General features: G+C 41.5%; 1 protein-coding gene across 2 annotated transcripts in view; it reads left to right on the forward strand.

The window, feature by feature from the left end:
* Window positions 1-10535: 10535 nt before the first annotated feature.
* TMEM117 (transmembrane protein 117) overlaps window positions 10536-15097 on the forward strand; it is a 225909-nt gene continuing 221347 nt past the window's right edge. The window contains exons 1-2 of one of the 2 annotated variants that reach the window (XM_061467794.1): window positions 10536-10801; window positions 13643-13947. In XM_061467794.1, coding sequence (XP_061323778.1) covers window positions 13671-13947 — 277 coding nt within the window. In that variant the 5' untranslated portion in view covers window positions 10536-10801; window positions 13643-13670. Of the gene's footprint in view, window positions 10802-11096; window positions 11260-13642; window positions 13948-15097 lie in introns of those variants that run through there. The other variant, XM_061467793.1, reaches the window with a different exon arrangement.

Consider the following 15097-nt stretch of genomic DNA (forward strand, 5'->3'; position numbering starts at 1 on the left):
TAGGCTTTGTTAATAAGAAGCAAATATTGGTAATTCTGTTCTGTTAAATGCTTTCAGACCTTATTAAGGAGTTGATTCTGAAAGCGGTTTGTTGGTATCTTTGTCCATTTCTAGCCCATATTCTGATCTGGTAAATCTGCAGATAGACACTAGACATGGAATCTCTGTGTTCTCTATGCACAGCATAATAAGCAATACGATGATCAGATTGTTTCATGCTCTCAGTGATTTTAAAATTACAACATTTCTTAAGTGTTGTTTGTTATTTCATGTACTTACTCTAATAGCAGTGGTTAGCTAACATGTTAATACCGCTGCAAAATCATTGTGCAAAATGACATCATCGTTTCAGCCACTCTTTTCAGATTTTCTGTTCTGCCTCCATGGTTTGTTATTTTAATATATTCCTGAATTGTGACTGGTACCTCTGTGGTTCTTGATTTTTGCTTTTTTCTCTTTAGTGGGAAATATTAAAACCTACGTTTGCTTTGCCAGTTATTGATGACAAGATTCAAGATGTTTCCTTGTGTGCAGAGCACACAAGAACTTTTTTAGGAATCATTTTACATGATGTTCAAGTGATTCTTGGGTCAGAGAAAACAAGAAAAACTTTGTAAAACCTGGACAGCTCCCTTAGGCCTTTGAAATAGATTTATATGTCACAATTGCCATTTTAAGCTATCACGACTAAGCTAGTGCATATGTGCCGCCTTATCAGACTATCGTATACCTGATCATAAATACTAAGACTTAAAATTTGACTGTATTCTAAGGGAAGACTCTACAGAAAACAGAAGCAGGACACGATCTCCTCCAGTAGGGTGAGTGGCTAAAGAGATATACTAATTACTTATAGCAAGGTATATTAAATTGCTGTAGCCCAGATTGAAAATGGTACCAAAGCAGTAACTGAAGTCAGATCATTATCTTCATTCAACAGGAATGAAGTCTTGCCACCAAGAAGAAGCTCCACTTAAATAACACTTCTATTAAAAATGAACATCTTGTATCAGAAAAAAAAAACCAAAAACATAAAGGAAAACATGAGCTGCTGTTTGTGTTCATGTAAAACCTTCCTCTGGATCTCAGTCTACAAAATTGTTCCAATATCCACTTATTTTTTAAGAGACTGGATACATTTGATGTCTTTTGGCAGCCCCTCCTTTGACGTTTTCATGCCAATTATGCCTATTCCAGCTTCCACTCCACTGGATTTACTAGCTATTTCTTGATGAGAAAGAAAATGTGCCTGGGACTGTCTCAGCCCCATTGGATAGTCATACTGACAGCCCAGCACATAGTGACTGTAGAAGAACCACTTTAAGAAAGCTAGTGAGTCCTGGCAAAGAGCCACCAAACACAATACTGTCTAGATTTAGAGTAGACCTAATCTGCCGAGATCAGTAATTACCTCCTGCAGGTGGGTGGCTTGTCTGGCCAGTAGTCATGTCTGAGCATAGAGCAGTATTTGAAGTTTGCATGATCTAAATGAGTGGGTAAGTAGTTTTAAATACTCTGGAAAGTAGTAATTTCCTCAAAGATTTCCTCACTCAAATATTCCTGTCATTACAAACATTTAAAAAATAATAACAAGGCAGAAACAATGATAAGGTAAAAATGCATATTACAAAATTAGAGATTATACTTCTGTTTTTCCTAATATCACATGGAGGGTATTGTGATCCTGAAATTATTAAGAATTCTCTCACTGACTTTGGTACAGACAAGGCTGTACTAGCAGTGAGTGTGTGAGCTGCTTCTAATGGCAGATGATCTAGAATGATAAGCTGGTGCAACTCTAGCATGGATTCAGTAATTTTCCCGGTGAACACAAAAGAGAGATGCTGGGCAACATTCTTTTCACACCTATTTCCACTTTCTTTTAATATTCACTTTAGATGAGTGCATTGAGTCATTCTAAAATACTATCAGCTGAAACATCAGCACTATGCTGATGATGTGCAATTGTTCATCTTGTTTTCCACCGCTACAGAGATGGTGGTTTCTCTCAATGACGTACAGTTAGCATAGACTAACGCCAGATGAAGCAAACGTAACTCTGGCCAAGGCATTGTTTGCATTCTCTATTGGAGACACAAAGTCCTAAGTCACTTCCTCTATTAATTAGACTGTTGCAGAGCCTGTGGGCCTTGCTAAGACTGTTTACTTTGTAGGCTAGGAGTACCAATATTTGAAAATTTCAGTCTTTTGTCTTATATTTTCTTTGACATTTTGCCTATCCTTCTTGAGATCCTGAATTCCTCACTGTTACTCCATGGCATGTATGGCTGTGAATTTATTAGATCTAATAGTGTAATAGAATCATAGAACAGTTTGGGTTGGAAGTGACCTCTAAAGGTCATCTAGTCCAACCCCCCTGCAATGAACAGGAACATTTACAACTCGATCAGAACCACACCCAGCCTGGCCTTGAATATTTCCGGGGATGGGGCATCTACCCCACCTCTCTGGATCACTTGTTCCAGTGTCTCACCACCCTCATTGTAAAAACATTCTTCCTTATATCTAGCCTAAATTTTTCCTTATCCACTTTAAAACCTTTATCCCTTGTCCTATCACTACAGGCCCTACTAAAAAGTCTGTCTCCATCTTTCTTATAAGCCTCCTTTAAGTATTGAAATGCCGTAGGGAGCCTTCTCTTCTCCAGGCTGAACAGCCCCAACTCTCTCAGCCATTCCTCATAGCAGAGGTGTTCCATCTCTCTGATAACTTTTGTGGCCCTCCTCTGGACGTGGTTCAACAGTTCCATGTCTTTCCTGCAATGAGAACTCCAGAGCTGCACACAGTTCTCTCCAGGTGGGATCTCACGAGAGCAGAGTAGAGGGGCAAGATCACCTCCCTCGACATGCTGGTCACACTTCTTTGGACACAGAGCAAGGTACATTTGACCTTCTGGGGTGCGAGCACACATTGCCCAGTCATGTCCAGTCTTTGACCCACCAGTACCTCCAATCCTTCACCCCAGGTAAGCTCTCAATCCCTTCATTCCCTAGCCTGCATTGATACCAGGAGTTGCCCACACCCAGGTGTGGGACCTTGCACTTGGCTTCGTTTATTCTCATGAGGTCACCTGGGCCCACTTCTCAAGCTTGCCCAGGTCCCTCTGGATGGCATCCCTTCCCTCATGAGTGTCAACTGGACCACTCAGCTTGGTGTTATCTGCAAACTTGCTGAGGATGCACTTAACACAATGTGTCATTGATGAAGATATTAAACAGCAGTGGTCTCAATATGGACCCCTGAGGGATACAACTCATCACTGATCTCCACCCAGATGTTGAGCCATTAACCACTGCTCTCAGGATGTGATGATCCTACCTGTTCCCATCATTTGACTATCAGGTTCCCTCTAATAGGAACCTGTATGCTTCTTTTTGCCATTTTACAATCTTAGTTGATTTCCAAATAAATTAAGAAAAGGCTCAAACTGTTGTTAGATAATTCTGCTTTCTGATATAGGCATCACCAGGACAGCTAAGACCTTCTGAGAGATGTCAGAGGTAGGGTGGAAGAATGGGAGGACTTGTGACAAGGGATTCTTCCTACTCATGGGCTCCCACTTGTGGAGTTCGGGACAGGCTTTTCTCCTGAGTCACTCACAAATGACTCAGTTTCTACCCATAAATTGCTATTAAAAAATAGTAGCAAGAAGAAGACATGGGAAATTTTATCCCAAAACGGCTCCATGAGGCCAGTTAGGGATTTTATTACTAATTGTTTGCAGAAAGCACTCTGTAATGTGACAGAATATAAATAACATAGATCCTTACTCTTCAGTGCTTACTGTTTAAATAGAAATGTGGAAGAAGGGTAGGAGGACTTGCGGTGAAACCTGAAGTAGTTGCTTTGTTTCCTTCTAGCATTTAAGACTGTCAGTGCTCAGCTCCTTGTACTTAGTTTCCAGCAGAATAAGATCTTCATAAGCACACACAAACGCAGCTGTGTGCTATGTCTCAGCATAAGCTGGAGGTCTCCACTGTTTCAGCTTAGTTCCAAATGACTCTACAGTGCACTCACTGCTCTTATAAACGAAAGGAAATTCAATAAACAAACAAAGGACATTCTGACCGCATTGTATGTTCTTACTTGTTCTATCAAGCACTTATTCAAAGTGCCTGTTCATTTTCAATAGATTTCCAGCTACTTAATAAATAATTACTTTTATCATTGTAATTTTTTTGAGTAACTATGCTTTTTCACAGTGCATTAACTTGAGCTAAAAATAACAGGCATTTGTCACAGGCTATACATCAGCCATTGAAAAAATGTTTATTTGCATAATAGATACTGCATATCCCTATATATGATGAGAAGAAGCTTTAAAAAAAGGTCATAAAACTTGGTAACTTGGTCTTCTCATCACTTGTCCAGGTCTAAAAATCTGACAGCAAAAATCCAATTCTGTAGGGTAGCAATGTATACATGAGTCTTCTATTAATTATCTTCAGCCTATGATTACCTTCTTATATTTAATAGTGGTACATTTGATTATTTTCAGTGAGACTATAGTTTTGATTCACCAACTGCTACCATTTGAACAGTCATGTTGAAGTTGTTAGCAAGTGTAGCTTGCTTATATTCCTGGGGTTTGATCCACTGCTTGGACAAGCCATACTTTGCACAAGACACCTTCATGTGTCTCTTTTGGCAGGGATAGGTTTGCTCCTTGGTTTTATTAGTGCAGTGTCCAGTTTGCCACACCTGCCACAAGTTTGAGACATCCAACACAGTAGCCAGTGCCTCATAGTACTTCCTGTCCCGGCTGTGTTTCTGCTCCCCTGATCCAGTCAGTTGTTCATGACAGTGCATGATCAGCTCTCAGACCCCTTTGATTGTATTGGATAACATACTTCAATTTCAGGTGTGCAGAGGTCTGACAATTAAGTAATCTAATTGTTTGAGTTACCACACTGTGCTTGAGTTTCTAAGCAGTACTTTTGTCAAGATGAAAAATTTTTGTGTCATGCTACACCTATTTTTGTTCTAATAGAAACAGGATGGACACAGGGAATTTATATGGCAACACAGTAAAGCCTTCAGACTGGTGTTTGGGTTTCATTCTTACAGAGGCAATGTATTATTATACTGTAGTTGCACACAGTACAGTTGTTCACTACATTTTGTAAGAACATAATGAGCTATAGTAGTTGAAAACATGAGATTTTTTTCATCCTATGGTTTTTCATGGGGTTAACAAATTAACTCTCATTATTTTTCATCAAATTTTTCTTTAGTATTGAATAAACCAATGAAGCTTCAATTATTTTCCTGTCAGATTAATCTGAGGCCTGCTTATACAGACTGGGTGTAAAGCTCATACTAAATAAAACATGTGATGTTGTATTTTTCTTGCTAGAGTTCAGCAACATTAAAACATTTTTTCTTCCCCAAAGATCTTCTGCTATCATTTACTATTTTTTCTGACCTTTTGTCTTCCAGCTTTAATTTTGCCCTTCTGAAGTCTTCTTCTACCATTGCAATAAACTTGGACAGTGTGGTTAGGCAGTATCCACGGAAGGCTGAACTCAGATTCCACTTTTCCTTAATTTGCGTTTTCTCTAATTCTGTATGTGGAACTATCAAAGTAGCTGCAAGCTGATTGTTCCTTTCCTTTTCTGGCACAGAAGTCACATGTAATTCTATCAGTTGAAAGCATCCATATGGCCAGCAGATGCACTTAAAAGGTATTTAATCAATTGTGTAAATTCACCTCACTAGACAGTTCTTTAGTGATTTTTATCTAATCAATGTAGATTATTTGAAGTAGTATCATGCCTACCTGGAGTAAATTTGGTCTGGATGAACAGAAGGACTTCATTCAAATTTAAACTTTGGTTATCATTCAACTATCAACTTCAAAACCCCCCAGTACAGCTTCTGCTTTAATGTTGATAAGCCTTATATCATGTACCTAGAGTTCTGCTTCATGGTTCTGCTTCAAAGGTCGCTGAAAATCCTGTTTCTCCTACTGCTTTTTGTCCCAAGTTCCACTGCTATTGCAAAATTAGATATATGTAATAAATTCTGCTCAAAATTTTATTTTTGTGATTTAGCATATCAAAAATGATGAAATCATCCCTTAAATTCATCTTGGCAAACTAGAACTTGCTTGACAAGAATCAGAAAGTGCATACTAATCACCCAGATCCCAAGATCCTACATTTTTAGCTAGATTTGTATTTGTTAAAATCTACATCCAAGCTCTTTTTCCCCCCTTTTCTGCCTTATAGAAAGAGCAGGTATAATTTGTTCCTATCACATTTACATTTGGTTTGAAATGTATTAGGTTGTACCCAGTAAGTCAAATTGTCCAGAAGTTTAGTATCAGAAATGTGTCCTTTTGCCATTATTCTTAGTCTTAGGTAATTTGCAATTTCTTTCTTGTTTCATTGCTGAAAAATATTAAGTAGAACCAGAAATAAGGTCCTTTATTGTGACTTGGAAGCCTACTAGTTCATCTGTGTATTGTGTATAATGTTGATTTTGTGTTATTCTCATTCTTCCATTGAAATGTCAGCAGGTATCTGATCACAGAAATACCTTGAGGAGTTCAGGTATATGTATATTGGTACTGACCTACCCAGACAAATGCATTAGACCCTAAAGTGTAATCAGACAGTTTTCCGAAGAGTGTGTTCTGTCAGCTTGTATTATTGCTGGTTGTTCTTGCAGAAACAGATGCACTAGTCAGGCCACCACCACATCTGGTGACTACTCTGATTTGCAGTGCGTGTGTATGTGTGAAGAGGGGGATCACATGGCTGCACAGCCTGTGCCGCTGTTTTCCATTGCTTACTGCGGTTCTTCTCCTTTCACTTCTTTCATTAACTGAGACCTGAACCTGCCTTTCCCATATATTTTCCAGTGTTTGCTGTCAGCCTGGGAAGCCTGTAATTAAGTAGGTCATCTTATTCACCTTTTAAATACTGTTACTTCATTAACTCTCTTCTAGTTCTATGAAATTTCCTCAGCATTTCAGAAGTTGTTAGGAAACAAATGTAATGATTAACATTGCTGACTACCACATCTTTCATTTATTTTTCTAATAATTCTTCAACCTGACATTTAAAAATAAATGTTTAATTTATGTTGCTGCTGTTTACTATCCTTTCATATTATTGATTTAATGGAAAGTATTTCAATGTTACATAACGTGAAAAACACTGTTCGTGTTTTCCAAAGATGCAATAGAAACACTGTTGCTGTTTCACATTCTTTTAGGCAATCCTGTTTTCCACATCTATTAGTAAAGCAGTGCTAGTATCTGCAATATCATTGTCTCTGGTTAACTTAACATTCTTACTTTCCACGGGATATATATTTTTGCTTTTCTTTCTTCTAAGTTCTTAAATTATTTGGCTCCTTAGTTGTACCCTAACTGTTGTTAGGTTCATTTTCTTCTCCATTGTTTCATGTTTTAGTGTGCTGCTTCCTCTTTTTTCAGACAGTAAGACACAAGCTGGGGATGCAGATAATGAATAGACCTGAAGTGGTATAGCTGAAAGGGGTTGCCAAAACTTTGTGAAATTTCAAATGCAGGAATCTTTTGTTCCGAGGATGTTTTTTGCAGGTGTACTGGATCTGGCCTAGGATTAAGTTAACTTTCTTCACAGCAGTGATAATTGTGCTGTGTTTTGGGTATGTGGCTAAAACAATGAAAACATGCCGATGTTTTGGCTGTTGCTGAGCAGTGCCTGTACAGGATCAAGGCTATTTCCTTCCCACCCTGCCCACACTCCCACCCCAGTGAGTAGGCTGAGGATGGGTAAGAATCTGGGAGGAGACTCAGACAGGATAGCTGACCCCAGCTGACCAAAGGGACACTCCATACTGTACAACATCATGCCCAGCATTAAACCTGGGTAGATAAAAAGGGTGGGATTGGGGTTGGCTTCAAAGAGCCAAAGACTAACCAGGCATCCGGCTGCTTGGGGGCCTTGGTGATTGCCTTAACATCACTTTCTTTTTTTTTTTTTTCTGTTTTTATCCTCACTTGTTACATTTTATTATTTCTCATTTTTTTCTTTCACTTATTAAGACATCTTTATCCTGACCCATGAGTGTTCTCTCTTTCTCTCCTATTCTCTCCCCTGTTTTTTTCTCCTCTCTCCCTGGAGAGAAGGTGGAAGGAGTGAGCTAGCAGTTGTGTGGGTGCTTACCTGCTGGCCAGCGTCAACCCATGCCTCCAGGATATAAGAAAAATGCATTAGAAGCACAATCCCCAGGGGAATGAAGTACTTTTTCCAAGAAGCAAGCCAGGAAAGAGTCATTTGTGAAACCACAGATGAAAGGAGTGGGAGGACAGGCTGAGAGAGCTGGGACTGTATAACCTTAAGAGGAGGCTCAAGGGAGAGTATCTTACTGATGTGTCTAAAAGCCTGCTAGGAGGAGTGAAGATGGAGCCAGACTCACCTCAGTGCTTTCCAGTGAAAGGATAAGAAGCAACGGGCACAAACTGAAATACAGGAATATCCATTTAGCTTCTTAAAAAACCTTTTGACTGAGTGGGTGGTCGAACACTGAAACAGGTTGCTCAGAGGAGTTGTGCAGTCTCCAACCTTGGACTGGACCCAACTGGACCCAACCCTGCTCTGAGCACAGTGATGGGCTAGAGAATCTCCCAGCCTCAGCTATGTTGTGACTCTGTGAGAAGTCATGGGTGTTAAGTGACCCACAGTTTCATGGATCAAGCAGCCAAGCACATAGTCAGTATAGATAACATGGAATATCAGAGACCTTCTCAGACAAAGGTGCAGCATTTTTTCCCAGTCTCTAGAATTACCTTTCAGCTCTGGATACACAAGATTTTTTGCTGAATTGTATTTTATATTTATTTTACTTTTGAATGGAGTGATTACGAGTCTTTTTAGTTTGGACCTTGAGCTTTTTCATTGGCAAAACTAGTACTTCTGCTTTGGCATAGAAAAGCACGGAAACCTGTCTCTTAGTACGGCATCGTTATTTCGGAACATACTGTAACTTGGCGCGTGTGCCTGCAGCAGAGTTGTCTGAGACAGCAGAGTCTTGTATGAGAACTTTCCAGTTACAGACTAATGTGCGGAAGGCTGATTCCTTATATCTGAGGATAAAATGACTCTACAGAAATGTATCCTGAAGTAGCAATTTCTGCTGGACACTGAATGTAAAACAATAGCCTTTACACAAGTGCTGTTTCGTAATAGGAGTGCTGGTAAAATAGTTCCATTCACAAGTATCAAAACTAGTGTTGCAAGGTGACTCATTGCCCTGATTCAGTGTGCTTTTTAGGTTCAACTTACTCTGGCCTTTTCACTTGCTGATAGGATAGTTTCACGGGTAAGAGTTTGTATCTTTCTTTTCCTGGCAGTTCTTGGTTGAGTGAGCCCAATTAGTCTTGTTGGCTTAAATTATTTGTTAGCTGTTGCTGTTCAGGTATGTATTTAACCAACTAAATCTTGATTGCTTGATTTAAACAAAAGAGAAAAAAGGAATAGGAGTGGTCCAGCTTTTTTAATATATGAGTGAAATATTACACTTTTTTTGGGGGGGGGGAAATAGCTTCCTCTAAGAGATGAATTGCAACATGAAATTGGGGGAGGTATAAGGCGCACTTACGTTTTTGGTTACCTTACTAGAAAAGTACATGATTTTAATTTGATTGACTTAGTGGCTTCAAAAACTTTCTCTCTGATTTACTCTCTGAGAAGATGCTCATGAATGCTTTACAGTCGTAGCATGGGTTTCCATCGGAGCTGAAGAGATTTTTTTTTAGTGTGTAGGTGCAGGAAGAATGTGATCTCTTTTGTGGTGGGTGCTACCTCCTTCTCTGTGAATTCTCATTTGTTGAACAGAAGGAGTCTGAGCTCTGCAAGTGTGGCAGTGCACACAGAACTGTTGCATGAACAGGCAGTGCTGCACACTGGATTCCTATACTTTCTCATTGCACATGATGATTTTTTCTCTCTGAATATTTTAATTTTCTGCTTACTGTAAAGATAGCTGGGGGAAAAGGGGTAGTGTTAAATAGTGAACATTACGTATTTCTATCTAAAATTGAGGGGTTTATAGGTTATTCCACTGAGGAAGATAACGTGATTATGTCAGGTACCTTCAATCCAGGTATTTACAACAAATATGTAAAACTATATTTCCATGAGTACAGAAGTGATTTACAAGTTTTCATCTGGTGATTGTTCTGGTTGTGCTGGTCTAGTTCCAGCCTCCCTGCCATGAGGCTGTCTGGCAACTTCGTTTATTTTACCTATTATCTTTAGCAATGATGAGAACTAGCAGATATTGCATTAAGAGACAGTCATAATGCAATGCTAAGAGCATCCTGTAAACGTTTTCCAGGGATGTCAGCAGTACCAGCACACTGGCACTAGGGACCACATCCCACATAAAAAGGCTTTGGTTGACAATTCGGCTGAAATGCAATGTCAACAACTCTGTCAGGCTGCACGGAGGCGTTTTTCCCAGGGCAGTGACAATACCGACAGTGCGTGCACCCTGGAGACTGGCCATGGCCTTGTGATATTCCTGTCCTATGTAAGCAGAAGGGATATAGACCTCCCAAACCAGAGAGTTTTCGGAAATCTTCCTGAGCGATCTCTTACAGCCAACCCTGTGGTTTTGCTGTGGGGTAATACACCTCCAGATCTGACCCTGTATTTACCCTATTTGTAATTTTCTGCAGCTAATTTACCCAAGTCCGACTGGTGGGAGCTGAGCGTCGCTCCGGTTTCGCTCACCTCCCCTGGCTGGATAAGCCCCCGTGGCTCCCAGGCTACCATTTTTCAGGGTGAGTAAAGCCACCCGCGAGAATACCCCGCACGTTTCTGGTCCTGGCTGGCGGGTCCAGGGGAGGGACGGGCAGGGGCGCCGGGACGCTTCCGCAGCGCTGCCGCCGCGGCTGCGGCACTGCCGGGGCCGGCGGGGCCGCTCTCCCTCCCCCGGCGCTCCCCCGCGCCCGGGAGCGGAGCGGTGCGAAGCGGCGCGGAGGGGAGGGGCAGGGCACAGCCGCCGCCGCCGCAGCCGCTCCCTCCCGCGGCGGCCGGGGGGCGGGACGCCGCGGCAGCGCCAGCGCCGCTGTCAGCGCCCGAGGGGCTGTGGGGGCCGTGCCGGCCGCGGGCAGCTGCGGGCGGCCGCCGGCGCGCAGCGGAGCGGAGCGGGATCGCCCGCTGCTGGGAGCCGCACCACGGCAAGCACGGAGCCGCGCCGCAGCAGCACCGCGCCCGCGGCGCCGGATCCCCCGTCGCGGTGAGTGAGGCGGGCGGCGGGCATCGAGCAGCGGGCGGCAGCACCGGCCCGGCGGCGCTGCGGAGCCCGTGGCCCTGTGCCCCGGCGGGGCGGTGGCGGCAGCTGCGAGGGGTAACGCGGCCGCAGGTCCCCGGGTCTGCGCCGGGGGCAAGGGGAACTGGGTCGATTTAACAGGTTGAGATGGGCATGTGGTGCGCGGCTTGCTTGGTACCCACATATTTGGCTTGGAGGTAGTCAAGAGCTGGCTTTTTGTTAGCGATTTGGTACTGCTGCTATTGCTAATATTGGCTGCTTATGCTATAAAACGCTTCCTAGGAAGCTGGCGTCTTCAGTTGGGTGTCTAATAACTCTCGGGTGTCCGGCAGCTGCCAAAACTGTCAGGACATATAGTTGTTTATCTCCATTCTGGCTTTAAGGTAGTTCATACACATTAGGAAACACTTAACTGGTTTGGTTTTGGTTTGTTTTTTTTTTCCCCCATAAGCAAGAATAAGGGGTAACACTAAACAGTTTGGGGCATCCTTATGGCTCTAAAGGCAGTATACTCTCCTCAAAGTGGTATTTTTATATTCTTAGGCTGCTGGACCAATGACCCTTGCTTTAAAGCATTTTATTCATGAAGTTTTCAAAGGGCTGACAGTTCCTTGTGTCAACTTTTTAACTCCATTCTTTTTATCATGTGTAATTTATACATAATGGGACAAGATTAATTTTTATTATTGAAGGAATGAGTTTTCTGACTCTGCTGGGAGGTTGTTTTATCTTTTTGATTTAGTGGGTACAGGATTCCTTGTAATTTTAGAAATCTAAATCAGATTATAGAGTTGAATAATTTTGAAAGGGACTACCTAAAGGGAAACGTTGTAATTCAAGCCCTTTGTAAGTTTGCAAAGTGAGACTTAGTCAGAAGTCCCAGAAGGGATGAGTAATTGATTGGGTTTTTCTGGTCTTGCTGCAATTGGGGTTTCGGTTTTTTTCTCCTGCAGGGGATATGACATTTGCAAAAATCTGTAGCGTTCAGTTAAGTACAGTGTATCCTTCGAGGATCATGCAGTAATAAACAAGCAATATTATTAGGTACTCATTTTTGTCTTATTTCTTCCTACACTCTGTGTCCCTTGAATAGCTGCGGTGTTCCGCAACACAAAGGCCTTGTATCTTTGTGCATATAAAGTGCTTCAACAGGGTGAAACAACTAATTGATTGTGAATAAAAGTAAAAGAAATCAAATGACCAAGAACTGAAAGGTTTCCCGTGCTCAGCTGCATTTTTCCATAGCAGTACTTCATGAGCAGGCAAGTTTCAAAATACATTTTTTGTTTTCATACACAGCAGCCTGTGCTCAGAGCACTCTTACTTTCTGGTTTTGAAAACATGCTTAATTATAGGTGTACACCCTGAAGCCAATGGAAAATTTCTGCAGACTTGCCTGACCCGCAAGGATTAATTCTAGCAACTTTTCCATCACTTCGTGTAACCACAAGTTTCCGATGTTGCTGGGATATATGCTTGTAAGCTTCCAGGGAATGAGGCAGTAGAAAACCTTACTGGACTTGGGGGCTTGTTCCACCCTTCTTCTATTAGGAGAAAGATTCACTTTATTCTTAACATGAACAAAAGGCTCAGGGTAGACCTCTGAGCCTTATGTCTTCCAATACTTAAAGGGGGCCTACAAGAAATCTGGAGAGGGACTTGTTTATGAAGATGAGTAGTGATGCAACAGGGGGGAATGCCTTTAAATGGAGGAGGGTAGATTTAGATGGGGTTGGTCTTAGGAAGAAATCTTTCACTGTGAGGATGGTGAGACATTGGCACAGGTTGCCCAGAGAAGCTGTGGCTGCCCCGTCCCTGGAAGTGTTCAAGGCCAGGCTGGATGGGGCTTTGAGCAGCCTGGTCTAGTGAAAGGTGTCCCTGCCCATAGCAGGGGTTTGGAAATAGATGATCTTTAAGATCCTCCCCAACTCAAACTATTCTGTGCTTCCATTATTTGTGAAATCTGTGTTGCGTTTTTTGGAATGTGGCAGGAAAGGCACTCTGAGTTTCATGTACCCTGTCACGTTCTTACAAGCTGTATTTTCATGCCTCATTATGGAGCTGTAATGTTAGAGAGGTAGTATAGTAATGTCCGAGACTAAAAATCCTGTGCTATGAGGTGTATATGTTTGTTTGTTGTTTTTACATTGGAATGGGCAGGAATTTCAGTTTTTCTGTACTTGGCTCTAACTATTTTTAACTGAAACTTTCATTGCTAGTCAAGCCTGAAGTGTTAAAAATAAATGATGACAAGGTTACAGTGACGTGTTTTTGGTAACGGGCAGGTATCTGCTAAGCTCTAAGAATTCTGGGTCCGCATAACATTGTGCATTTGTGTCTTTACATACAGGCAAAGAACAGTTCTGCAGTGTCTGAGGATGGATAAAGACTTCCGCTACTACTTCCAGCACCCGTGGTCTCGCTTAGTTGTGGCTTACTTAGTGATCTTCTTTAACTTCTTAATATTTGCCGAGGACCCAGTATCTCACAGTCAGACAGAAGCCAATGTTATTGTTGTTGGTAATTGTTTCTCCTTTGTAACAAATAAATACCCTGAAGGAGGAGGCTGGAGATTTTTGAAGGTGTTTCTGTGGCTGCTTGCCATTCTCACAGGACTGATAGCTGGGAAATTTCTCTTCCATCAGCGCCTGTTTGGTAAGTTACGTGATGCGCCTACTGACTTCTCAGTAATGGCTTTCTGACTTCTCCCTTTAGCTTTCTACTCATTGCAGTTTTGTAAGCTTTGCTATTAATCATTCCAACTGTTTAGAGCTGTATAGAACTCAGTACATCAAGGCTTATGTCATTGTGGAAGTTAATGCCATGTCTACTTATGAACGTAATTCACAATGACTTCATTCAAACAGACTAAAAATAGTGAAAGCTGGCATGTTTTAAATACTTGAGAGGTCAGTGGTTTTCAGTATTATAAAAATACTTCTTTGCATCTTCAGATTTTTAAATATCATGATTAAATTTTCTCAGCAATGTGCAGAAAAGACATTGTTCTTGGGGCAGTGACACTGTGTATTGTCAAAAGGCACATTAAGTGGAAGCAGAGCCTGTTAGTATTGGCAGAGCTGTGCTGTAGAGCTTCCCATGTCAAAACAGGAATTCTAGAGAAGCAGAACCTGTCTGTCTTGTAGTACAGGAGTGACTCAATGAAATGGAAAGGTAGGAAATGGAAAAAAACGTGTCAGTAAATACTTTTGTGTACAACATGTGACTAAACTGGGGAACTTTCTGCACATGGACTGACTGAAAGGAATGGAATGACCCTGTATTAGACTCTGAGACGGGGAACTTAGATGTGTGCATATAGAGATACCAAATAATCATTGTCTTAACTGAATCATGTATTGAATGTTGCATCTGAGGGCTCAAGGCTGTGTCTAAGTTATAGAGATAAGTAAAAATCATGGAAATCATTACTTCCACCAGCTTTATTGTTCTTTGAAACATCTGATACTAGGTGTGTCATTGCTGGTCTAAATAGACTAGTGCTATATTCTTATGCTGGTAAGACTGCAGGATGGATGGTTACTGGAACACCTCGAAGCACATGAGTGATAGGCCATTTCCTTGATCTGTCTTTTTTATTGAGATAGAGAGAGAGCCACTATTGTTTCAATAAACCAAATGTAAAGCTGTTAGGTCAAGGAATGAATAAACAAAGCCACATTAAGAGATTTCTCATCCTACAGACTTCTCTTGAAGAACTTATTCTGAAAAATAGTTGAGCATCTTGAAGGCTATTTGGTGGACATTTTTGCATAATGTAATGGTGAATGTAGACTGTCCCCAT

The sequence above is a fragment of the Pezoporus flaviventris genome, unplaced genomic scaffold (assembly GCF_033815535.1).
Source record: "Pezoporus flaviventris isolate CSIRO_AGI_PZ_B2104156 unplaced genomic scaffold, CSIRO_AGI_Pfla_v1 ptg000045l, whole genome shotgun sequence".
NCBI classification, from domain to species: domain Eukaryota; kingdom Metazoa; phylum Chordata; class Aves; order Psittaciformes; family Psittacidae; genus Pezoporus; species Pezoporus flaviventris.